At 48.6% G+C, this 26892-nt stretch overlaps 2 protein-coding genes across 2 annotated transcripts; both read right to left on the bottom strand.

The window, feature by feature from the left end:
* Window positions 1–286: 286 nt before the first annotated feature.
* LOC135511533 (gremlin-2-like) lies at window positions 287–26074 on the bottom strand. Its single transcript, XM_064933023.1, has 2 exons — window positions 25833–26074; window positions 287–935 (listed from the first exon to the last, which is right to left on the bottom strand). The coding sequence occupies exon 2, from the start codon at window positions 932–934 to the stop codon at window positions 431–433; it is 504 nt and encodes a 167-aa protein (XP_064789095.1). The 5' UTR covers window position 935; window positions 25833–26074; the 3' UTR covers window positions 287–430.
* Window positions 17853–19766, bottom strand: LOC135513360 (uncharacterized). The gene has a single exon (XM_064936289.1). It carries the CDS (start codon window positions 19764–19766, stop codon window positions 17853–17855), a length of 1914 nt encoding a protein of 637 aa, XP_064792361.1.
* Window positions 26075–26892: the final 818 nt, after the last annotated feature.

Raw genomic sequence — 26892 nt, 5'->3', positions numbered from 1 at the left:
TCACATTGTTGTCTATTGGAAAGGCACTTCCTTAAGCAGTCTGGAATTGTGACCATTTTTTGTTTTTAACGGTAAACCCGCCTGAGTAAGACATCTTCATTTATCCACCATCTTTGAACTACAGAGTGTATGGGTTTAATCGGTCTGGGTTGTAGAAATGTCCGTTTGTCTCATATAGAGTGCTTGGTATGATCAACACAGAGCTGCTCTATGGAAACGTCCGTCATGCTCTGTACTTCTAAAGGGCACCTTCAGCTTTTATGTATTCATTCTGTATGCCGTCAGTAAAAATGCATGTCCTCACCCTCCATGTACTCGAGTCTTGTACAAACTGTCTCCTGTGAGGTGAGTGGAATATCTGGACAGTATCTAGGGGTGGTCCAAGATGATAAAAAAAAAGAGAGAGAGAGAAGCAGGAGGGAGACGAGTATCACCGCTTCCCAGAGTCACCGACGGAGACCGATATACAGCGACACTGTTTGACTCTCTGGATCTTGCGGTGCCTGAAGGGCGGCTGGAGGTCGGGACAGTCCAGCTCTACGGTCAGCGTGGTGAAACGCTGCGGCCGGCAGAAAGCACAGGACCGGAAGGACTCCTGCTCCGTCTTAACGTGTCGTGGGATATAGAAGGAGTTACACTGTCCGTAGCAGAACCTGTTGATGACGGTACGACTGAGGCAGCCCTCCTCGCTCACCGTCTGACGCAGCGGCTGGGTCTTGCACCAGTCACTCTTCAGGTACTTCCTCTCTGTGACGACCAGCGCTTCCTGGCTGGAGGCAAGTATTTCCTGTTTACGGGTGCGTTTGTCAGAGGTGTTGCCGTTCCCTTTGAAAGGGTTGGGGATGGAGCCTTGGAGGCGGGTCTTGCGGGTGTCGCCGCCCACCAGGCACAGGACGCCTGCAAGCAGGATTGACAGAACAAACTGTCTGTACATCCTAACAGAGAGAGGAGAGGAGAGATTAGAACAAACTACCTGTACATCAAGGCAGAGAGGTTAGAACAAACTACCTGTACATCAAGGCAGAGAGATTAGAACAAACTACCTGGTCATCCTGACAGAGAGGTTAGAACAAACTACCTGTACATCCTGACAGAGAGGAGAGGTTAGAACAAACTACCTGTACATCCTGACAGAGAGGTTAGAACAAACTACCTGTACATCCTGACAGAGAGGAGAGGTTAGAACAAACTACCTGGTCATCCTGACAGAGAGGTTAGAACAAACTACCTGTACATCCTGACAGAGAGGTTAGAACAGACTACCTGTACATCCTGACAGAGAGGTTAGAACAAACTACCTGTACATCCTGACAGAGAGGTTAGAACAAACTACCTGTACATCCTGACAGAGAGGTTAGAACAAACTACCTGTACATCCTGACAGAGAGGTTAGAACAAACTACCTGGTCATCCTGACAGAGAGGTTAGAACAGACTACCTGTACATCCTGACAGAGAGGTTAGAACAGACTACCTGTACATCCTGACAGAGAGGTTAGAACAAACTACCTGTACATCCTGACAGAGAGGTTAGAACAAACTACCTGGTCATCCTGACAGAGAGGTTAGAACAAACTACCTGGTCATCCTGACAGAGAGGTTAGAACAAACTACCTGTACATCCTGACAGAGAGGTTAGAACAAACCACCTGTACATCCTGACAGAGAGGTTAGAACAAACCACCTGTACATCCTGATAGAGAGGTTAGAACAGACTACCTGTAACATCCTGACAGAGAGGTTAGAACAAACTACCTGGTCATCCTGACAGAGAGGTTAGAACAAACTACCTGGTCATCCTGACAGAGAGGAGAGGTTAGAACAAACTACCTGTACATCCTGACAGAGAGGTTAGAACAAACTACCTGGTCATCCTGACAGAGAGGTTAGAACAAACTACCTGTACATCCTGACAGAGAGGTTAGAACAGACTACCTGTACATCCTGACAGAGAGGTTAGAACAAACTACCTGTACATCCTGACAGAGAGGTTAGAACAAACTACCTGTACATCCTGACAGAGAGGTTAGAACAAACTACCTGTACATCCTGACAGAGAGGTTAGAACAGACTACCTGTACATCCTGACAGAGAGGTTAGAACAAACTACCTGGTCATCCTGACAGAGAGGTTAGAACAGACTACCTGTACATCCTGACAGAGAGGTTAGAACAAACCACCTGTACATCCTGACAGAGAGGTTAGAACAAACTACATGTACAACCTGACAGAGAGGTTAGAACAAACTACATGTACAACCTGACAGAGAGGTTAGAACAAACTACCTGTACATCCTGACAGAGAGGTTAGAACAAACTACCTGTACATCCTGACAGAGAGGTTAGAACAAACTACCTGTACATCCTGACAGAGAGGTTAGAACAAACTACCTGTACATCCTGACAGAGAGGTTAGAACAAACCACCTGTACATCCTGACAGAGAGGAGAGGTTAGAACAAACTACCTGTACATCCTGACAGAGAGGAGAGGTTAGAACAAACTACCTGTACATCCTGACAGAGAGGAGAGGTTAGAACAAACTACCTGGTCATCCTGACAGAGAGGTTAGAACAAACTACCTGTACATCCTGACAGAGAGGTTAGAACAAACTACCTGTACATCCTGACAGAGAGGAGAGGTTAGAACAAACTACCTGTACATCCTGACAGAGAGGTTAGAACAAACTACCTGTACATCCTGACAGAGAGGAGAGGTTAGAACAAACTACCTGGTCATCCTGACAGAGAGGTTAGAACAAACTACCTGTACATCCTGACAGAGAGGAGAGGTTAGAACAAACTACCTGGTCATCCTGACAGAGGTTAGAACAAACTACCTGTACATCCTGACAGAGAGGTTAGAACAAACTACCTGTACATCCTGACAGAGAGGTTAGAACAAACTACCTGTACATCCTGACAGAGAGGTTAGAACAAACTACCTGGTCATCCTGACAGAGAGGTTAGAACAAACTACCTGTACATCCTGAGAGAGAGGTTAGAACAAACTACCTGTACATCCTGAGAGAGAGGTTAGAACAAACTACCTGTACATCCTGACAGAGAGGTTAGAACAAACTACCTGTACATCCTGACAGAGAGGAGAGGTTAGAACAAACTACCTGTACATCCTGACAGAGGTTAGAACAAACTACCTGGTCATCCTGACAGAGAGGTTAGAACAAACTACCTGTACATCCTGACAGAGGTTAGAACAAACTACCTGTACATCCTGACAGAGAGGTTAGAACAGACTACCTGGTCATCCTGACAGAGAGGTTAGAACAAACTACCTGTACATCCTGAGAGAGAGGTTAGAACAAACTACCTGTACATCCTGACAGAGAGGTTAGAACAAACTACCTGTACATCCTGACAGAGAGGAGAGGTTAGAACAAACTACCTGTACATCCTGACAGAGGTTAGAGCAAACTACCTGGTCATCCTGACAGAGAGGTTAGAACAAACTACCTGGTCATCCTGACAGAGAGGTTAGAACAGACTACCTGGTCATCCTGACAGAGAGGTTAGAACAGACTACCTGTACATCCTGACAGAGAGGTTAGAACAAACTACCTGGTCATCCTGACAGAGAGGTTAGAACAAACTACCTGGTCATCCTGACAGAGAGGTTAGAACAAACTACCTGTACATCCTGACAGAGAGGTTAGAACAAACTACCTGTACATCCTGACAGAGAGGTTAGAGCAAACTACCTGGTCATCCTGACAGAGGTTAGAACAAACTACCTGTACATCCTGACAGAGAGGTTAGAACAAACTACCTGTACATCCTGACAGAGAGGTTAGAACAAACTACCTGGTCATCCTGACAGAGAGGTTAGAACAGACTACCTGTACATCCTGACAGAGAGGTTAGAACAAACTACCTGGTCATCCTGACAGAGGTTAGAACAAACTACCTGTACATCCTGACAGAGAGGTTAGAACAAACTACCTGGTCATCCTGACAGAGAGGTTAGAACAAACTACCTGTACATCCTGACAGAGAGGTTAGAACAAACTACCTGTACATCCTGACAGAGAGGAGAGGTTAGAACAAACTACCTGTACATCCTGACAGAGAGGTTAGAACAAACTACCTGGTCATCCTGACAGAGGTTAGAACAAACTACCTGTACATCCTGACAGAGAGGTTAGAACAAACTACCTGGTCATCCTGACAGAGAGGTTAGAACAAACTACCTGTACATCCTGACAGAGAGGTTAGAACAGACTACCTGTACATCCTGACAGAGGTTAGAACAAACTACCTGTACATCCTGAGAGAGAGGTTAGAACAAACTACCTGTACATCCTGACAGAGAGGAGAGGTTAGAACAAACTACCTGTACATCCTGACAGAGAGGTTAGAACAAACTACCTGGTCATCCTGACAGAGAGGAGAGGTTAGAACAAACTACCTGTACATCCTGACAGAGAGGTTAGAACAGACTACCTGTACATCCTGACAGAGAGGTTAGAACAAACTACCTGGTCATCCTGACAGAGAGGTTAGAACAAACTACCTGTACATCCTGACAGAGAGGTTAGAACAGACTACCTGTAACATCCTGACAGAGAGGTTAGAACAAACTACCTGGTCATCCTGACAGAGGTTAGAACAAACTACCTGGTCATCCTGACAGAGAGGTTAGAACAAACTACCTGGTCATCCTGACAGAGAGGTTAGAACAAACTACCTGTACATCCTGACAGAGAGGTTAGAACAAACTACCTGTACATCCTGACAGAGAGGTTAGAACAAACTACCTGTACATCCTGACAGAGAGGTTAGAACAAACTACCTGTACATCCTGACAGAGAGGAGAGGTTAGAACAAACTACCTGTACATCCTGACAGAGAGGTTAGAACAAACTACCTGGTCATCCTGACAGAGAGGAGAGGTTAGAACAAACTACCTGTACATCCTGACAGAGGTTAGAACAAACTACCTGGTCATCCTGACAGAGGTTAGAACAAACTACCTGTACATCCTGACAGAGAGGTTAGAACAGACTACCTGTACATCCTGACAGAGGTTAGAACAAACTACCTGTACATCCTGACAGGGAGGAGAGGTTAGAACAGACTACCTGGTCATCCTGACAGAGAGGTTAGAACAGACTACCTGTACATCCTGACAGAGAGGTTAGAACAAACTACCTGGTCATCCTGACAGAGAGGAGAGGTTAGAACAAACTACCTGGTCATCCTGACAGAGAGGAGAGGTTAGAACAGACTACCTGGTCATCCTGACAGAGAGGAGAGGTTAGAACAGACTACCTGGTCATCCTGACAGAGAGGTTAGAACAGACTACCTGGTCATCCTGACAGAGAGGTTAGAACAGACTACCTGGTCATCCTGACAGAGAGGTTAGAACAGACTACCTGGTCATCCTGACAGAGAGGTTAGAACAAACTACCTGTACATCCTGACAGAGAGGTTAGAGCAAACTACCTGGTCATCCTGACAGAGAGGTTAGAACAAACTACCTGTACATCCTGACAGAGAGGTTAGAACAAACTACCTGTACATCCTGACAGAGAGGTTAGAACAAACTACCTGTACATCCTGACAGAGAGGTTAGAACAAACTACCTGTACATCCTGACAGAGAGGTTAGAACAGACTACCTGGTCATCCTGACAGAGAGGTTAGAACAAACTACCTGTACATCCTGACAGAGGTTAGAACAAACTACCTGGTCATCCTGACAGAGAGGTTAGAACAGACTACCTGTACATCCTGACAGAGAGGTTAGAACAGACTACCTGGTCATCCTGACAGAGAGGTTAGAACAAACTACCTGTACATCCTGACAGAGAGGTTAGAACAAACTACCTGTACATCCTGACAGAGAGGTTAGAACAAACTACCTGTACATCCTGACAGAGAGGTTAGAACAAACTACCTGTACATCCTGACAGAGAGGTTAGAACAGACTACCTGGTCATCCTGACAGAGAGGTTAGAACAAACTACCTGTACATCCTGACAGAGGAGAGGTTAGAACAAACTACCTGGTCATCCTGACAGAGAGGTTAGAACAAACTACCTGTACATCCTGACAGAGAGGAGAGGTTAGAACAAACTACCTGGTCATCCTGACAGAGAGGTTAGAACAAACTACCTGTACATCCTGACAGAGGTTAGAACAGACTACCTGTACATCCTGACAGAGGTTAGAACAGACTACCTGTACATCCTGACAGAGGTTAGAACAAACTACCTGTACATCCTGACAGAGAGGTTAGAACAAACTACCTGTACATCCTGACAGAGAGGTTAGAACAAACTACCTGTACATCCTGACAGAGGTTAGAACAAACTACCTGTACATCCTGACAGAGAGGTTAGAACAAACTACCTGGTCATCCTGACAGAGAGGAGAGGTTAGAACAAACTACCTGTACATCCTGACAGAGAGGAGAGGTTAGAACAAACTACCTGTACATCCTGACAGAGAGGAGAGGTTAGAACAAACTCCCTGGTCATCCTGACAGAGAGGTTAGAACAAACTACCTGGTCATCCTGACAGAGAGGTTAGAACAAACTACCTGGTCATCCTGACAGAGAGGAGAGGTTAGAACAAACTACCTGTACATCCTGACAGAGAGGTTAGAACAAACTACCTGTACATCCTGACAGAGAGGTTAGAACAAACTACCTGTACATCCTGACAGAGAGGTTAGAACAAACTACCTGTACATCCTGACAGAGAGGTTAGAACAGACTACCTGTACATCCTGACAGAGAGGTTAGAACAAACTACCTGGTCATCCTGACAGAGAGGTTAGAACAGACTACCTATACATCCTGACAGAGGTTAGAACAGACTACCTGTACATCCTGACAGAGGTTAGAACAAACTACCTGTACATCCTGACAGAGGTTAGAACAAACTACCTGTACATCCTGACAGAGAGGAGAGGTTAGAACAAACTACCTGGTCATCCTGACAGAGAGGTTAGAACAAACTACCTGGTCATCCTGACAGAGAGGTTAGAACAAACTACCTGGTCATCCTGACAGAGAGGTTAGAACAAACTACCTGGTCATCCTGACAGAGAGGTTAGAACAGACTACCTGTACATCCTGACAGAGAGGTTAGAACAAACTACCTGTACATCCTGACAGAGAGGAGAGGTTAGAACAAACTACCTGGTCATCCTGACAGAGAGGTTAGAACAAACTACCTGTACATCCTGACAGAGAGGTTAGAGCAAACTACCTGGTCATCCTGACAGAGAGGTTAGAACAAACTACCTGGTCATCCTGACAGAGAGGTTAGAACAGACTACCTGGTCATCCTGACAGAGAGGTTAGAACAAACTACCTGTACATCCTGACAGAGAGGTTAGAACAAACTACCTGTACATCCTGACAGAGAGGTTAGAACAAACTACCTGGTCATCCTGACAGAGAGGTTAGAACAAACTACCTGGTCATCCTGACAGAGAGGTTAGAACAAACTACCTGGTCATCCTGACAGAGAGGAGAGGTTAGAACAAACTACCTGTACATCCTGACAGAGAGGTTAGAACAAACTACCTGGTCATCCTGACAGAGAGGTTAGAACAAACTACCTGTACATCCTGACAGAGAGGAGAGGTTAGAACAAACTACCTGTACATCCTGACAGAGAGGAGAGGTTAGAACAAACTACCTGTACATCCCGACAGAGAGGTTAGAACAAACTACCTGGTCATCCTGACAGAGAGGAGAGGTTAGAACAAACTACCTGTACATCCTGACAGAGAGGTTAGAACAAACTACCTGTACATCCTGACAGAGAGGTTAGAACAAACTACCTGTACATCCTGACAGAGAGGTTAGAACAAACTACCTGTACATCCTGACAGAGAGGTTAGAACAAACTACCTGTACATCCTGACAGAGAGGTTAGAACAGACTACCTGTACATCCTGACAGAGAGGTTAGAACAAACTACCTGGTCATCCTGACAGAGAGGTTAGAACAGACTACCTGTACATCCTGACAGAGAGGTTAGAACAGACTACCTATACATCCTGACAGAGGTTAGAACAGACTACCTGTACATCCTGACAGAGGTTAGAACAAACTACCTGTACATCCTGACAGAGGTTAGAACAAACTACCTGTACATCCTGACAGAGAGGAGAGGTTAGAACAAACTACCTGGTCATCCTGACAGAGAGGTTAGAACAAACTACCTGGTCATCCTGACAGAGAGGTTAGAACAAACTACCTGGTCATCCTGACAGAGAGGTTAGAACAAACTACCTGGTCATCCTGACAGAGAGGTTAGAACAGACTACCTGTACATCCTGACAGAGAGGTTAGAACAAACTACCTGTACATCCTGACAGAGAGGAGAGGTTAGAACAAACTACCTGGTCATCCTGACAGAGAGGTTAGAACAAACTACCTGTACATCCTGACAGAGAGGTTAGAGCAAACTACCTGGTCATCCTGACAGAGAGGTTAGAACAAACTACCTGGTCATCCTGACAGAGAGGTTAGAACAGACTACCTGGTCATCCTGACAGAGAGGTTAGAACAAACTACCTGTACATCCTGACAGAGAGGTTAGAACAAACTACCTGTACATCCTGACAGAGAGGTTAGAACAAACTACCTGGTCATCCTGACAGAGAGGTTAGAACAAACTACCTGGTCATCCTGACAGAGAGGTTAGAACAAACTACCTGGTCATCCTGACAGAGAGGAGAGGTTAGAACAAACTACCTGTACATCCTGACAGAGAGGTTAGAACAAACTACCTGTACATCCTGGGGCACACCTCCATTAATCACAAGACAGACTTGTGATTGTCAGTATATACACATTGTGTTCTGTCATTAATGTAGTTCCTTAACCAATTTACTGCCCCTGAGACCAATGTTCTGAGTCTCGCTAGCAACAATTCATGGTCAACTGAATCAAAGGCCTTTTAATAAATCCACAAACAGCAGCACAATGTTTTATTTTTATCAAGTCCCTTAATGTTTGCCACTGCCAATAGCTGCAGTTGTGGTGCTGTGTCAAGATCTAAAGCCAGACTGAACCCTGCTCAGTATGTTCTACTCAATTAAGACGTTTTTTAACTGTGAGTTCACTAGGGTTTCATAGACTTCGGCCAGGACAGGGAGTTCACTGGGGATTCATAGACTTCGGCCAGGACAGGGAGTTCACTGGGGATTCATAGACTTTGACCAGGATAGGGAGTTCACTGGGGATTCATAGACTTCGGCCAGGACAGGGAGTTCACTGGGGATTCATAGACTTCGGCCAGGACAGGGAGTTTAGAGAGAGAGCGATAGTTATTGGGATCTCCTCCCTTTAGCTGTGGGAGAACATAAGCTGATTTCTAAATGCTGGGTATAGAATTGGTCAAGAGACTTAAGTTGAAAATGTGAGCTTCAGGTTCAGTAATAATACCAGCTGCTATCTTTAAGCGGTAGGGGGGTCCAGGTTGTCTGGATCTGCAGACTTTATGTCTATAGCCTTTCAGTGCTTTATCGACCTCAGTATAAGAAACAGGCTCAAAGTTAAAATGGTTCACATGAGGGCCTATATCATAGTTGACTGTGACAGAGCTGACATTAGAGTTCTGGGCCCCACCATTATCAACAACAGAACCAGCAGATATGAGGTGCTTGTTAAAAACTCCTACAGTATCGGCTTTTTTTTTTTACCTTTATTTAACCAGGCAAGTCAGTTAAGAACAAATTCTTATTTTCAATGACGGCCTAGGAACAGTGGGTTAACTGCCTGTTCAGGGGCAGAACGACAGATTTGTACCTTGTCAGCTCGGGGATTCGAATTTGCAACCTTGCGGTTACTAGTCCAACGCTCTGACCACTAGGCTATCCTTCACGTCATCTATCATTAAATGGTCAGGAAGGCCAGGGGAGACATTAGAACACTGATTTGATTGGCTTCCAGAACTAGGTAGGGTTGTCTTAGGTTCTCTGTGACTGCATTTAAACAGTCATCTGATTTGGACTTCCTGATCCAGACGGTGTAGTTGTTTCTTAGCCTTCTGAATGAGGCCCATGTCAACGGGAGCATTTGGTTTGTCTCTTAATTCATTCTGCCAAATTATCTGAAAACCAGGGATTGTCCCTTCTACTTGATTCTACATTTCTTCACAGGGGCATGCTTATCACAAATGGACACAAATTACAAAATTAAAAATAGTCCCAGGCAGTGTCAACATCGGTAATCAAACTTACTCTGTCAATATTATGGAACAGGCGGGGAGGCAGGTAGCCTAGTGGATAGAGCAGGTAGCCTAGTGGATAGAGCAGGTAGCCTAGTGGATAGAGCAGGTAGCCTAGTGGATAGAGCGTTGGGCCAGTAACCGAAAGGTTGCTGGATTGAATCCCTGAGCTGATAAGGTCAAAATCTGTCATTCTGCCCCCTGAACAAGGTAGTTAACCCACTGTTCCCCGGTAGACCGTCATTGTAGATAAGAATTGGTTCTTAACTGACTTGCCTAGTCAGTTTGTTTGTCTGATCCTTGAGATCTGAGTTAAAGAATGTAATGACCCTAATAAGGTCTACAAAACACTCTGGATGTGAAGGCGGATCTGAAGGTGGATGCTGTATATAACCATTTAGATATCAGTCTATTTGACAAATACACAAGCTTCTGATTGAGAAGGCATGTTTGTCCTGCATCTTGCCGCTCGTCAACTGTAGCCTTTTATGGAGTTGGTGCCGAGTCAGAGCTCCGTGATGAGTTCTGCAGGTTAGGAGCGGAGAAGAAACCCGGTGCACCGTGGTCGGCGCTGGGGGAGCTTTTCTATATGAAGTGTACATCTACCTCATTTACCTGGGAGCCCTGCCCATCAACTCTGTACTGGTACTCTGGTTATATAGCCAAGATATTACCTTGTACCCCTGCCCATCAACTCTGTACTGGTACTCTGGTTATATAGCCAAGATATTACCTTGTACCCCTGCACATCAACTCTGTACTGGTACTCTGTGCATATCTCTCTCCCTCCCGCATATCTCTCTCCCTCCCGCATATCTCTCTCCCTCCCGCATATCTCTCTCCCTCCCGCATATCTCTCTCCCTCCCGCATATCTCTCTCCCTCCCGCATATCTCTCTCCCTCCCGCATATCTCTCTCCCTCCCGCATATCTCTCTCCCTCCCCATATCTCTCTCCCTCCCGCATATCTCTCTCCCTCCCGCATATCTCTCTCCCTCCCGCATATCTCTCTCCCTCCCGCATATCTCTCTCCCTCCCGCATATCTCTCTCCCTCCCGCATATCTCTCTCTCTGCCTCCCGCTCTCTCTCTGCCTCCCGCTCTCTCTCTGCCTCCCGCTCTCTCTCTCCCTCCCGCTCTCTCTCTGCCTCCCGCTCTCTCTCTCTCTCCCTCCCTCTCTCCCTCCCTCTCTCTCTCTCTCCCTGTCTGTCTGATTGCAGTACGGGGTCTGATCGTTGGGGTCAGTCAACCCTCGGCTCTTTCCACTAGTTTCACATAGTTTCCTTCAGGACAGGAAGAGGCAGATCAAGTCTAATTTGTCACTTTGTCTCACTCAGCTTGGCAGGATCCACGGCTAGGAATAATGATTAAGTAGGGACAACTGAGGGGCCACTGTCAGACAGACATCTTTGTAGCACATGTGGCTATAACTTTGAAAATCCATTTTCTAAGAGTTGAAATCGAATTACTCACAGACCTCTAACGCCTGGCATCTGTTTGTCTCTAAGCTTTCTGCTCTAGCTCTCCTCTCTCCTCTAGCTCTCTCCTCTCTCTCTCCTCTCCTCTCTCTCTCCTCTCTCCTCTCTCTCTCCTCTCTCCTCTCTCTCTCCTCTCCTCTCTCCTCTTGCTCTCCTCTCTCTCTCCTCTCTCCTCTCTCTCTCATCTCCTCTCTCTCTCATCTCCTCTCTCCTCTAGCTCTCCTCTCTCCTCTCTCTCTCCCCTCTCTCTCCTCTCCTCTCTCTCCTCTCCTCTCTCTCCTCTAGCTCTCCTCTCTCCTCTAGCTCTCCTCTCTTCTCTAGCTCTCCTCTCTTCTCTAGCTCTCCTCTCTTCTCTAGCTCTCCTCTCTTCTCTAGCTCTCCTCTCTTCTCTAGCTCTCCTCTCTTCTCTAGCTCTCCTCTCTTCTCTAGCTCTCCTCTAGCTCTCCACTCTTCTCTAGCTCTCCTCTCTTCTCTAGCTCTCCTCTCTTCTCTAGCTCTCCTCTCTTCTCTAGCTCTCCTCTCTTCTCTAGCTCTCCTCTCTTCTCTAGCTCTCCTCTCTTCTCTAGCTCTCTTCTAGCTCTCCGCTCTTCTCTAGCTCTCCTCTCTCCTCTAGCACTCCTCTCTTCTCTAGCTCTCCTCTCTTCTCTAGCTCTCCTCTCTTCTCTAGCTCTCCTCTCTTCTCTAGCTCTCCTCTCTTCTCTAGCTCTCCTCTCTCCTCTAGCACTCCTCTCTTCTCTAGCTCTCCTCTCTTCTCTAGCTCTCCTCTCTTCTCTAGCTCTCCTCTCTTCTCTAGCTCTCCTCTCTTCTCTAGCTCTCCTCTCTTCTCTAGCTCTCCTCTCTTCTCTAGCTCTCCTCTCTTCTCTAGCTCTCCTCTCTTCTCTAGCTCTCCTCTCTTCTCTCCTCTCTCCTCTAGCTCTCCTCTCTTCTCTCCTCTCTCCTCTAGCTCTCCTCTCTTCTCTCCTCTCTCCTCTAGCTCTCCTCTCATCTCTAGCTCTCTTCTAGCTCTCCGCTCTTCTCTAGCTCTCCTCTCTCCTCTAGCACTCCTCTCTTCTCTAGCTCTCCTCTCTTCTCTAGCTCTCCTCTCTTCTCTAGCTCTCCTCTCTTCTCTAGCTCTCCTCTCTTCTCTAGCTCTCCTCTCTTCTCTGTCATTTTAACTAAAATAATCAAAAGGTTCTAAACATCTGTCAGCCCTTCCCAGTTCTAAACATCTGTCAGCCCTTCCCAGTATGAATACATCTGTCAGCCCTTCCCAGTATGAATACATCTGTCAGCCCTTCCCAGTTCTAAACATCTGTCAGCCCTTCCCAGTATGAATACATCTGTCAGCCCTTCCCAGTATGAATACATCTGTCAGCCCTTCCCAGTATGAATACATCTGTCAGCCCTTCCCAGTATGAATACATCTGTCAGCCCTTCCCAGTATGAATACATCTGTCAGCCCTTCCCAGTATGAATACGTCTGTCAGCCCTTCCCAGTATGAATACATCTGTCAGCCCTTCCCAGTATGAATACATCTGTCAGCCCTTCCCAGTATGAATACATCTGTCAGCCCTTCCCAGTATGAATACATCTGTCAGCCCTTCCCAGTATGAATACATCTGTCAGCCCTTCCCAGTATGAATACATCTGTCAGCCCTTCCCAGTATGAATACATCTGTCAGGCCTTCCCAGTATGAATACATCTGTCAGCCCTTCCCAGTATGAATACATCTGTCAGCCCTTCCCAGTATGAATACATCTGTCAGCCCTTCCCAGTATGAATACATCTGTCAGCCCTTCCCAGTATGAATACGTCTGTCAGCCCTTCCCAGTATGAATACGTCTGTCAGCCCTTCCCAGTATGAATACGTCTGTCAGCCCTTCCCAGTATGAATACATCTGTCAGGCCTTCCCAGTATGAATACATCTGTCAGCCCTTCCCAGTATGAATACATCTGTCAGCCCTTCCCAGTATGAATACATCTGTCAGCCCTTCCCAGTATGAATACATCTGTCAGCCCTTCCCAGTATGAATACATCTGTCAGCCCTTCCCAGTTCTAAACATCTGTCAGCCCTTCCCAGTATGAATACATCTGTCAGCCCTTCCCAGTTCTAAACATCTGTCAGCCCTTCCCAGTATGAATACATCTGTCAGCCCTTGCCAGTATGAATACATCTGTCAGCCCTTGCCAGTATGAATACATCTGTCAGCCCTTGCCAGTATGAATACGTCTGTCAGCCCTTCCCAGTATGAATACGTCTGTCAGCCCTTCCCAGTATGAATACGTCTGTCAGCCCTTCCCAGTATGAATACGTCTGTCAGCCCTTCCCAGTATGAATACGTCTGTCAGCCCTTCCCAGTATGAATACGTCTGTCAGCCCTTCCCAGTATGAATACGTCTGTCAGCCCTTCCCAGTATGAATACGTCTGTCAGCCCTTCCCAGTATGAATACGTCTGTCAGCCCTTCCCAGTATGAATACGTCTGTCAGCCCTTCCCAGTATGAATACAGCCCTTCCCAGTATGAATACGTCTGTCAGCCCTTCCCAGTATGAATACGTCTGTCAGCCCTTCCCAGTATGAATACATCTGTCAGCCCTTCCCAGTATGAATACATCTGTCAGCCCTTCCCAGTATGAATACATCTGTCAGGCCTTCCCAGTATGAATACATCTGTCAGCCCTTCCCAGTATGAATACATCTGTCAGCCCTTCCCAGTATGAATACATCTGTCAGCCTTCCCAGTTCATCTGTCAGTTCCCAGTATGAATACATCTGTCAGCCCTTCCCAGTATGAATACATCTGTCAGCCCTTCCCAGTATGAATACATCTGTCAGCCCTTCCCAGTATGAATACATCTGTCAGCCCTTCCCAGTATGAATACATCTGTCAGCCCTTCCCAGTATGAATACATCTGTCAGCCCTTCCCAGTATGAATACATCTGTCAGCCCTTCCCAGTATGAATACATCTGTCAGCCCTTCCCAGTATGAATACATCTGTCAGCCCTTCCCAGTATGAATACATCTGTCAGCCCTTCCCAGTATGAATACATCTGTCAGGCCTTCCCAGTATGAATACATCTGTCAGGCCTTCCCAGTATGAATACGTCTGTCAGCCCTTCCCAGTATGAATACGTCTGTCAGCCCTTCCCAGTATGAATACGTCTGTCAGCCCTTCCCAGTATGAATACATCTGTCAGCCCTTCCCAGTATGAATACATCTGTCAGCCCTTCCCAGTATGAATACATCTGTCAGCCCTTCCCAGTATGAATACATCTGTCAGCCCTTCCCAGTATGAATACATCTGTCAGCCCTTCCCAGTATGAATACATCTGTCAGTAAAGTCAACACTTCAGTATAAATGAGAATCTGATCTAGACCCAGTAATAGGTTTCTGAGCCATGTGATTCCAGTCCGTTCTATTCCGTGTACTGTTAGTAAACTGTCAGGGCAGTTTTCCCTACTGGGCCTCAGTGGAGTCATGATGGATGGAGGGAGGGCAGGAGTCCTCAGTGGAGTCATGATGGATGGATGGATGGAGGGAGGGAGGGAGTCCTCAGTGGAGTCATGATGGAGGGAGGGAGGGAGTCCTCAGTGGAGTCATGATGGAGGGAGGGAGGGAGTCCTTAGTGGAGTCATGATGGAGGGAGGGAGGGAGTCCTCAGTGGAGTCATGATGGATGGAGGGAGGGAGGGAGTCCTCAGTGGAGTCATGATGGAGGGAGGGAGGGAGTCCTCAGTGGAGTCATGATGGATGGAGGGAGGGAGGGAGTCCTCAGTGGAGTCATGATGGAGGGAGGGAGGGAGTCCTCAGTGGAGTCATGATGGAGGGAGGGAGGGAGTCCTTAGTGGAGTCATGATGGAGGGAGGGCAGGAGTCCTCAATGGAGTCATGATGGAGGGAGGGCAGGAGTCCTCAATGGAGGGGGGAGTCCTCATGGTGGAGGGGGGAGTCATGATGGAGGGAGGGAGGGAGGGAGTCCTCAGTGGAGTCATGATGGAGGGAGGGAGGGAGTCCTCAGTGGAGTCATGGAGGGAGGGAGGGAGGGAGGGAGTCCTTAGTGGAGTCATGATGGAGGGAGGGCAGGAGTCCTCAATGGAGTCATGATGGAGGGAGGGAGGGAGTCCTCAGTGGAGTCATGATGGATGGAGGGAGGGAGTCCTCAGTGGAGTCATGATGGAGGGAGGGAGGGAGTCCTTAGTGGAGTCATGATGGAGGGAGGGCAGGAGTCCTCAATGGAGTCATGATGGAGGGAGGGCAGGAGTCCTCAATGGAGGGGGGAGTCCTCATGGTGGAGGGGGGAGTCATGATGGAGGGAGGGAGTCCTCAGTGGAGTCATGATGGAGGGAGGGAGTCCTCAGTGGAGTCATGATGGAGGGAGGGAGTCCTCAGTGTAGTCCTCAGTGGAAAACTAAAGTAAGATAGACCTCTCCTCCTCCATCTCTTCGGTCTTCCTCTAAAGTCACCGTCTGGAGTCGTTCTGTCTATCGCCCCTAGGCAGGTAGGTCACAGAGAAAGAGGATTTGGAGGAACAGAAAAGTCCTTCAAAATCCTCACAAAAAAACACCTTTGCATGGTCTGTCGTGGAGGCAAACATGTTCTGCTCTTTAAATTAAAATGAGTGAAAAGCGGAGTTGACCAAGTCAAGTATCATAAATGGTACTGTAGTGTATTCATGGATGCTGTGGTGAAGAGATTTCTCTGAGAGAAACTGTCCGGAACAGTCACTGTTATGAGGTGGACTAAATCATCTTGGGAAAAAAGGGGATATGAATATCGTGTCCCTTAGGAAATGACCTCGAGGCCTTCCTACGTCCACTAACACATCTTCTGTATCAACACCAACAAGACCTGAAACCTGATGAGGCCTCTCTATGTCCACTAACACATCTTCTATATCAACACCAACAAGACCTGATGAGGCCTTTCTATGTCCACTAACACATCTTCTATATCAACACCAACAAGACCTGATGAGGCCTTTCTATGTCCACTAACACATCTTCTATATCAACACCAACAAGACCTGATGAGGCCTTTCTACGTCCACTAACACATCTTCTATATCAACACCAACAAGACCTGAAACCTGATGACTCCTCTCTATGTCCACTAACACATCTTCTATATCAACACCAACAAGACCTGATGAGGCCTCTCTATGTCCACTAACACATCTTCTATATCAACACCAACAAGACCTGAAACCTGATGACTCCTCTCTATGTCCACTAACACATCTTCTATATCAACACCAACAAGACCTGATGAGGCCTCTCTATGTCCACTAACACATCTTCTATATCAACACCAACAAGACCTGAAACCTGATGACTCCTCTCTATGTCCACTAACACATCTTCTATATCAACACCAACAAGTCCTGATGATTCCTCTCTATGTCCACTAACACATCTTCTATATCAACACCAACAAGACCTGATGAGGCCTCTCTATGTCCACTAACACATCTTCTATATCAACACCAACAAGACCTGAAACCTGATGACTCCTCTCTATGTACACTAACACATCTTCTATATCAACACCAACAAGACCTGATGAGGCCTCTCTATGTCCACTAACACATCTTCTATATCAACACCAACAAGACCTGAAACCGGATGATTCCTCTCTCTGTCCACTAACACATCTTCTGTATCAACACCAACAAGACCTGATGACTCCTCTCTATGTCCACTAACACATCTTCTATATCAACACCAACAAGACCTGATGACTCCTCTCTATGTCCACTAACACATCTTCTGTATCAACACCAACAAGACCTGAAACCGGATGATTCCTCTCTCTGTCCACTAACACATCTTCTGAGGCCTTTGATTTCTAAATGAAGCATGTATCACATTTACACAATAAATCCCAATTCTACTAATTATCCTCATCACGTTCTCCATTGGCTGAAAACCGCATTACTAATGTGGAGCATTTACAGGAACATGCTATATGTGGTTCTCTAACCCAGAGAACATTAGCCTGGGGCTGCTGTGTGGACATAGGCTGCTGCAACCACAATGCACTTTGGACACAGACACGACCCCTTCCTGCTGCTGGTGATAATTACCGCCAGCTGAGAGACAGTCCTTATGTTCCCCCAGCCCGGCCTACTGTTCAGTTTCAGAAGTGGATTCTCAGCTACTTAGTTCAACCCCACATGTGGTCTTCATTCCAGGGCCCAGGTCAATAGTAGTGCACTATGTAGGGAAAGGGGTTCCATTTGGGACATAATTGGTGGTCGGGCGTGGGGTCGGGGAGCTGCTGGCTGTGGTGGGGGTGGGAGTTGCTGATCGGGCGTGGGGGTGGATGGTGGTGGGGGTGGGGGTGGGAGCTGCTGGTGCTGGTCGGGCGTGGGGGTGGGAGCTGCTGGCTGTGGTGGGGGTGGGAGCTGCTGGCTGTGGTGGGGGTGGGGGTGGGAGCTGCTGGCTGTGGTGGGGGTGGGAGTTGCTGATCGGGCGTGGGGGTGGATGGTGGTGGGGGTGGGAGCTGCTGGTGCTGGTCGGGCGTGGGGGTGGGAGCTGCTGGCTGTGGTGGGGGTGGGAGTTGCTGATCGGGCGTGGGGGTGGATGGTGGTGGGGGTGGGAGCTGCTGGTGCTGGTCGGGCGTGGGGGTGGGAGCTGCTGGCTGTGGTGGGGGTGGGAGCTGCTGGCTGTGGTGGGGGTGGGGGTGGGAGCTGCTGGCTGTGGTGGGGGTGGGAGCTGCTGGCTGTGGTGGGGGCTGCTGGTCGGGCGTGGGGTGGGGCTGGTCGGGCGTGGGGGTGGGAGCTGCTGGTCGGGCGTGGGGGTGGGAGCTGCTGGTCGGGCGTGGGGGTGGGAGCTGCTGGTCGGGCGTGGGGGTGGGAGCTGCTGGTCGGGCGTGGGGGTGGGAGCTGCTGGTGCTGGTCGGGCGTGGGGGTGGGAGCTGCTGGTGCTGGTCGGGCGTGGGGGTGGGAGCTGCTGGTCGGGCGTGGGGGTGGGGGTGGGAGCTGCTGGTGCTGGTCGGGCGTGGGCGTGGGAGCTGCTGGCTGTGGTGGGGGTGGGAGCTGCTGGCTGTGGGGGGCGTGGGAGCTGCTGGTGCTGGTCGGGCGTGGGGGTGGGAGCTGCTGGTCGGGCGTGGGGGTGGGAGCTGCTGGCTGTGGTGGGGGTGGGAGCTGCTGGCTGTGGTGGGGGTGGGAGCTGCTGGCTGTGGTGGGGGTGGGAGCTGCTGGTGCTGGTCGGGCGTGGGGGTGGGAGCTGCTGGTGCTGGTCGGGCGTGGGGGTGGGAGCTGCTGGTGCTGGTCGGGCGTGGGGGTGGGAGCTGCTGGTGCTGGTCGGGCGTGGGGGTGGGAGCTGCTGGTGCTGGTCGGGCGTGGGGGTGGGAGCTGCTGGTGCTGGTCGGGCGTGGGGGTGGGAGCTGCTGGTGCTGGTCGGGCGTGGGGGTGGGAGCTGCTGGTGCTGGTCGGGCGTGGGGGTGGGAGCTGCTGGCTGTGGTGGGCGTGGGAGCTGCTGGCTGTGGTGGTGGCGTGGGAGCTGCTGGCTGTGGTGGTGGCGTGGGAGCTGCTGGCTGTGGTGGTGGCGTGGGAGCTGCTGGTCGGGCGTGGGCGTGGGAGCTGCTGGTCGGGCGTGGGCGTGGGAGCTGCTGGTCGGGCGTGGGCGTGGGAGCTGCTGGTCGGGCGTGGGAGCTGCTGGTCGGGCGTGGGCGTGGGAGCTGCTGCTGGTGGTGGGGCGTGGGGGTGGGAGCTGCTGGTGCTGGTCGGGCGTGGGGGTGGGAGTGGGAGCTGCTGGTCGGGCGTGGGGAGCTGCTGGCTGTGGTGGGGGTGGGTTGATGTTGGTCCATTAGAGAGACAGTTTGTGTGGGATTTCACAGGGCAAATCAGCAAACAGTCCAGGGTTCTGCAGGGCCAGCCAACCACGTTCCACCAACCACAGCCCCAGCACCGATCAGGGGGACCACAGGCCCGACCCAGCAGGGGAAGGCGGTACCAGCTCCCTGCGCTGGGCTGGTCAGACCTGGGGCTGCCCTCAAGGTTTATCTCCCTGGATAAACTAACCAACAGCAGGGAAAGACAAACACTGTCGTCTGGGTTACAGTAGGTTGGTCCACCTAACAACACTGTAGCCATGTCATCTGGAGGTCAGGGTTACAGTAGGTTGGTCCACCTAACAACACTGTAGCCATGTCATCTGGAGGTCAGGGTTACAGTAGGTTGGTCCACCTAACAACACTGTAGCCATGTCATCTGGAGGTCAGGGTTACAGTAGGTTGGTCCACCTAACAACACTGTAGCCCTGTCATCTGGAGGTCAGGGTTACAGTAGGTTGGTCCACCTAACAACACTGTAGCCATGTCATTTGGATGTCAGGGTTACAGTAGGTTGGTCCACCTAACAACACTGTAGCCATGTCATCTGGAGGTCAGGGTTACAGTAGGTTGGTCCACCTAACAACACTGTAGCCATGTCATTTGGATGTCAGGGTTACAGTAGGTTGGTCCACCTAACAACACTGTAGCCATGTCATCTGGAGGTCAGGGTTACAGTAGGCTGGTCCACCTAACAACACTGTAGCCATGTCATCTGGAGGTCAGGGTTACAGTAGGTTGGTCCACCTAACAACACTGTAGCCATGTCGTCTGGAGGTCAGGGTTACAGTAGGTTGGTCCACCTAACAACACTGTAGCCATGTCATCTGGAGGTCAGGGTTACAGTAGGTTGGTCCACCTAACAACACTGTAGCCCTGTCGTCTGGAGGTCAGGGTTACAGTAGGTTGGTCCACCTAACAACACTGTAGCCATGTCATCTGGAGGTCAGGGTTACAGTAGGTTGGTCCACCTAACAACACTGTAGCCATGTCATTTGGATGTCAGGGTTACAGTAGGTTGGTCCACCTAACAACACTGTAGCCATGTCATCTGGAGGTCAGGGTTACAGTAGGTTGGTCCACCTAACAGCACTGTAGCCATGTCATCTGGAGGTCAGGGTTACAGTAGGTTGGTCCACCTAACAACACTGTAGCCATGTCATCTGGAGGTCAGGGTTACAGTAGGTTGGTCCACCTAACAACACTGTAGCCATGTCGTCTGGAGGTCAGGGTTACAGTAGGTTGGTCCACCTAACAACACTGTAGCCATGTCGTCTGGAGGTCAGGGTTACAGTAGGTTGGTCCACCTAACAACACTGTAGCCATGTCATCTGGAGGTCAGGGTTACAGTAGGTTGGTCCACCTAACAACACTGTGGCCATGTCATCTGGAGGTCAGGGTTACAGTAGGTTGGTCCACCTAACAACACTGTGGCCATGTCATCTGGAGGTCAGGGTTACAGTAGGTTGGTCCACCTAACAACACTGTAGCCATGTCATCTGGAGGTCAGGGTTACAGTAGGTTGGTCCACCTAACAACACTGTAGCCATGTCATCTGGAGGTCAGGGTTACAGTAGGTTGGTCCACCTAACAGCACTGTAGCCATGTCATCTGGAGGTCAGGGTTACAGTAGGTTGGTCCACCTAACAACATTTACATTACATTTAAGTCATTTAGCAGACGCTCTTATCCAGAGCGACTTACAACAACACTGTAGCCATGTCATCTGGAGGTCAGGGTTACAGTAGGTTGGTCCACCTAACAACACTGTAGCCCTGTCGTCTGGAGGTCAGGGTTACAGTAGGTTGGTCCACCTAGCAACACTGTAGCCATGTCATCTGGAGGTCAGGGTTACAGTAGGTTGGTCCACCTAACAACACTGTAGCCATGTCATCTGGAGGTCAGGGTTACAGTAGGTTGGTCCACCTAACAACACTGTGGCCATGTCATCTGGAGGTCAGGGTTACAGTAGGTTGGTCCACCTAACAACACTGTAGCCATGTCATCTGGAGGTCAGGGTTACAGTAGGTTGGTCCACCTAACAGCACTGTAGCCATGTCATCTGGAGGTCAGGGTTACAGTAGGTTGGTCCACCTAACAGCACTGTAGCCATGTCATCTGGAGGTCAGGGTTACAGTAGGTTGGTCCACCTAACAACACTGTGGCCATGTCATCTGGAGGTCAGGGTTACAGTAGGTTGGTCCACCTAACAACACTGTGGCCATGTCATCTGGAGGTCAGGGTTACAGTAGGTTGGTCCACCTAACAACACTGTGGCCATGTCATCTGGAGGTCAGGGTTACAGTAGGTTGGTCCACCTAACAACACTGTGGCCATGTCATCTGGAGGTCAGGGTTACAGTAGGTTGGTCCACCTAACAACACTGTAGCCATGCCTCTCTCTCCTTCCTCCCAGCCTCTCTTCTACCAATCTTCCTCCCAGCCTCTCTTCTACCAATCTCCCTCCCAGCCTCTCTTCGACCAGCCTCCCTCCCAGCCTCTCTTCTACCAGCCTCCCTCCCAGCCTCTCTTCTACCAATCTCACCTCCCAGCCTCTCGTCTACCTCCTCCCATCCTCTCGTCTCCCCCTTCCCATCCTCTCGTCTCCCCCTTCCCATCCTCTCGTCTCCCCCTCCCATCCTCTCGTCTCTCCCATCCTCTCGTCTCCCCCCTCCCCATCCTCTCGTCTCCCCCCTCCCCAGCCTCTCGTCTCCCCCTCCCAGCCTCTCGTCTCCCCCCTCCCAGCCTCTCGTCTTCCCCCTCCCAGCCTCTAGACTCCCCCTCCCAGCCTCTAGACTCCCCCTCCCAGCCTCTCGTCTCCCCCCTCCCATCCTCTCGTCTCCCCCCTCCCAGCTATGTTGTTGTCTTCGGTCTGTCTTTATGTTGTGGTGTCTCTTCTGCATTGCTATGTCGTTGTCTTCGGTCTGTCTTTATGTTGTGGTGTCTCTTCTGCCTTGCTATGTTGTTGTCTTCGGTCTGTCTTTATGTTGTGGTGTCTCTCTTCTGCCTTGCTATGTTGTTGTCTTCGGTCTGTCTTTATGTTGTGGTGTCTCTTCTGCCTTGCTATGTTGTTGTCTTCGGTCTGTCTTTATGTTGTGGTGTCTCTTCTGCCTTGCTATGTTGTTGTCTTCGGTCTGTCTTTATGTTGTGGTGTCTCTTCTGCCTTGCTATGTCGTTGTCTTCGGTCTGTCTTTATGTTGTGGTGTCTCTTCTGCCTTGCTATGTTGTTGTCTTCGGTCTGTCTTTATGTTGTGGTGTCTCTTCTGCCTTGCTATGTCGTTGTCTTCGGTCTGTCTTTATGTTGTGGTGTCTCTTCTGCCTTGCTATGTCGTTGTCTTCGGTCTGTCTTTATGTTGTGGTGTCTCTTCTGCATTGCTATGTTGTTGTCTTCGGTCTGTCTTTATGTTGTGGTGTCTCTTCTGCATTGCTATGTTGTCTTCGGTCTGTCTTTATGTCGTGTTGTGGTGTCTCTCTTCTGCCATGCTATGTTGTTGTCTTCGGTCTGTCTTTATGTCGCGTTGTGGTGTCTCTCTTCTGCCATGCTATGTTGTTGTCTTCGCTCTCTTCTGCCTTGCTATGTTGTTGCCTTAGGTCTGTCTTTATGTCGTGTTGTGGTGTCTCTTCTGGCTTGCTATGTTGTTGTCTTCGGTCTGTCTTTATGTTGTGGTGTCTCTTCTGCATTGCTATGTTGTTGTCTTCGGTCTGTCTTTATGTTGTGGTGTCTCTTCTGCCTTGCTATGTTGTTGTCTTCGGTCTGTCTTTATGTTGTGGTGTCTCTCTTCTGCCTTGCTATGTTGTCTTCGGTCTGTCTTTATGTTGTGGTGTCTCTTCTGCCTTGCTATGTTGTTGTCTTCGGTCTGTCTTTATGTTGTGGTGTCTCTTCTGCATTGCTATGTTGTCTTCGGTCTGTCTTTATGTCGTGTTGTGGTGTCTCTTCTGCCTTGCTATGTTGTTGTCTTCAGTCTGTCTTTATGTCGTGTTGTGGTGTCTCTCTTCTGCCTTGCTATGTTGTCTTCGGTCTGTCTTTATGTTGTGGTGTCTCTTCTGCCTTGCTATGTTGTTGTCTTCGGTCTGTCTTTATGTTGTGGTGTCTCTTCTGCCTTGCTATGTTGTTGTCTTCGGTCTGTCTTTATGTTGTGGTGTCTCTTCTGCATTGCTATGTTGTCTTCGGTCTGTCTTTATGTCGTGTTGTGGTGTCTCTCTTCTGCCTTGCTATGTTGTCTTCGGTCTGTCTTTATGTTGTGGTGTCTCTTCTGCATTGCTATGTTGTCTTCGGTCTGTCTTTATGTCGTGTTGTGGTGTCTCTCTTCTGCCTTGCTATGTTGTCTTCGGTCTGTCTTTATGTTGTGGTGTCTCTTCTGCCTTGCTATGTTGTTGTCTTCGGTCTGTCTTTATGTTGTGGTGTCTCTTCTGCATTGCTATGTTGTCTTCGGTCTGTCTTTATGTCGTGTTGTGGTGTCTCTCTTCTGCCTTGCTATGTTGTTGTCTTCGGTCTGTCTTTATGTCGTGTTGTGGTGTCTCTCTTCTGCCATGCTATGTTGTTGTCTCTCTTCTGCCATGCTATGTTGTTGTCTTCGGTCTGTCTTTGTAAAGTGGTGTCTCTCTTCTGCCTTGCTATGTTGTTGCCTTAGGTCTGTCTTTATGTCGTGTTGTGGTGTCTCTTCTGGCTTGCTATGTTGTTGTCTTCGGTCTGTCTTTATGTTGTGGTGTCTCTTCTGCCTTGCTTGTTGTTGTCTTCGGTCTGTCTTTATGTTGTGGTGTCTCTTCTGCATTGTCTGTCTGTTTTATGTCGTGTTGTGGTGTCTCTCTTCTGCCTTGCTATGGTGTTGTCTTCGGCCTGTCTTTATGTCGTGTTGTGGTGTCTCTCTTTTTGGGATGTGTGTGTTGTCTTCATGTCGTGTTGTGGTGTCTCTCTTCTGCCTTGCTATGTTGTTGTCTTCGGTCTGTCTTTATGTTGTGGTGTCTCTTCTGCCTTGCTATGTTGTCTTCGGTCTGTCTTTATGTCGTGTTGTGGTGTCTCTCTTTTTGGGATGTGTGTGTTGTCTTTATGTCGTGTTGTGGTGTCTCTCTTTTTGGGATGTGTGTGTTGTCTTCATGTCGTGTTGTGGTGTCTCATCTGCCTTGCTATGTTGTTGTCTTCGGTCTGTCTTTATGTTGTGGTGTCTCTTCTGCCTTGCTATGTTGTTGTCTTCGGTCTGTCTTTATGTCGTGTTGTGGTGTCTCTCTTTTTGGGATGTGTGTGTTGTCCTATAAAATGCCTTTTGGTAGGCCGTCATTGAACATAAGAATTTGTTCTTAACTGACTTGCCTCGTTAAATAAAGGTTAAATCATTTTTCTAAATAAAAAAAACTATGTAAACATCACAGTTCTGAAAACCCCAAAAGTTGTCTCTTGGAACGGGACAAGGTACATTAAGCCCCCCGACACATTAAATTGTCATTAATTATTCAACTAAATATTTCCACCACCTTTTAAAAAAACTATCTTTAGTTCTCAAACACAATCACAATCTAGGCCCTGTTAATCTCATATCTCAGCGATAATGCTTTGCATTACTCCTTGGAAAAAAACACTTACATTTGCTCAACTTGACATTGGCTCAACTTACCCCAAGGCAAACATTTACACTATATTAGCCTACACAGCTACAAGGATACACTTTAATATTAGATTTAGGACCTCATATTGAAGCTAATAGAGGCCCCAACTGATGTTTATAACAACGTTAAAATTATCTACTTTGGTTTAGATACAAGCAAAATGAAACCTCTAACACAATAAATTAACTAACTAACTAACTTGCTGGTCAGGTTTTCCATGTGGTTTCATCCTTCACAGACTCCATGAACTGATGACCTCTTCCTACATATTAGGTCACATGATTCATTTTGTGTACGGTTTCCTAGAAACAAGGGTGGTTCAAACTTCGCCCACTCTCCCCTACTGCTACTCTATTGATTATTCATTAAAATGTCCCGTTACACATCAATCATTTAATCAATAATGTTGTGTGAATTGTGATGAGGGCAAGTTCTCTCATTTCAGTGATGTCAATAAATGAAAGTCACTAGACAAGTCATCTTTAAAGGGTACTGGAGTACAACATCACAGCTGATCATATTAACACCATATCAACACCACAGGTTATGTTAACGTCTTACCTTATATGTATGTACCATTTACAGTAAACTGTGCCCAGAGCTTGTCTAAGTGAGGATGATTGAGATAAGGACATTGGTACTCTATTCTGTGTGGTTCTGTCTCTAAGGTTAGGAAGTGTCAGGTCAGTTGACCTCTTGTCTGTAAGGATAGAATGTGTCAGTTTTACCTCTTGTTTCAGGTGTCCAAAGCGTCCTCTCTCTCTCTGTGTCCCGGTCTCTCTCTGCGTTAGGGTTAGGTAAGTATTCCAGTAGAGACAGAGGTCAGGGGTTGAGGTGGTCTATTCGTTGGTCACTCATTGGTTGGCTCCTCTGTTTTGGTGGTCAGTTTGAAGGTTTTTCAGCTCTTCTGTCAGATCATGGTTTCTATGCTGAGCTTGGTGGTTTGTTCGCTGGTCTCTACCCTGGTCAGTCCGCGACTCTCTTCAGGGTCCTGGTGAGGTAGCTGTATGGATGCCCATGGACAGGCTGAGATTCCTGTGGTTAGGGTCTCTGTGTCTCTGTGTTCTGGCTCCTCTCCATCTCCCGCATGTGGATATTATCACCCAGCAGACTTTCTATTGGCTTTCATCACTAAACAAGTCTCGCCCTCTCCCTCCCTAACACTCCCTCTCCCTCCCTAACACTCCCTCTCCCTCCCTAACACTCTCTCTCCCTCCCTAACACTCTCTCTCCCTCCCTAACACTCTCTCTCCCTCCCTAACACTCTCTCTCCCTCCCTAACACTCTCTCTCCCTCCCTAACACTCTCTCTCCCTCCCTAACACTCTCTCTCCCTCCCTAACACTCTCTCTCCCTCCCTAACACTCTCTCTCCCTCCCTAACACACTCTCTCCCTCCCTCACACTCTCTCTCCCTCCCTCACACTCTCTCTCCCTCCCTAACACTCTCTCTCTGTAGACTGCCCCTCCGTGTTTCTCCCCTTCTCACCCTCATTGCATTGTTAATTCAATCCAACCAGCCCTGTTGACAAAACACACACACACACACACACACACACACACACACACACACACACACTGCAACACTTTCCCAGTGTCTCCTGATGTGGTTGGCCCCCTGCTTGCTTCCCGGCAGGGAGGAAGAGAGGTAGAGAAAGAATGAAAGAGAGAGAGAACAAGACCAAGAGGGAGAGGTAGAGAAAGAATGAGAGAGAGAGAGGGAACAAGACCAAGAGGGAGAGTTACAGCAGGGACTTATTTTAACACCACAGATGGAGTGTGTTTAAACA

Source organism: Oncorhynchus masou, chromosome 24 (genome assembly GCF_036934945.1).
Source record: "Oncorhynchus masou masou isolate Uvic2021 chromosome 24, UVic_Omas_1.1, whole genome shotgun sequence".
Lineage (NCBI taxonomy): Eukaryota > Metazoa > Chordata > Actinopteri > Salmoniformes > Salmonidae > Oncorhynchus > Oncorhynchus masou.
Note: the sequence above shows the minus strand (reverse complement) of the source record. Positions and strands in the feature narration are given on the sequence as shown.

What these genes read in the sequence shown, in the direction of transcription:
- LOC135511533 (XM_064933023.1), bottom strand. Translation starts at nt 934, where the DNA reads ATGTACAGACAGTTTGTTCTGTCAATCCTGCTTGCAGGCGTCCTGTGC.
- LOC135513360 (XM_064936289.1), bottom strand. Translation starts at nt 19,766, where the DNA reads ATGGCTACAGTGTTGTTAGGTGGACCAACCTACTGTAACCCAGACGAC.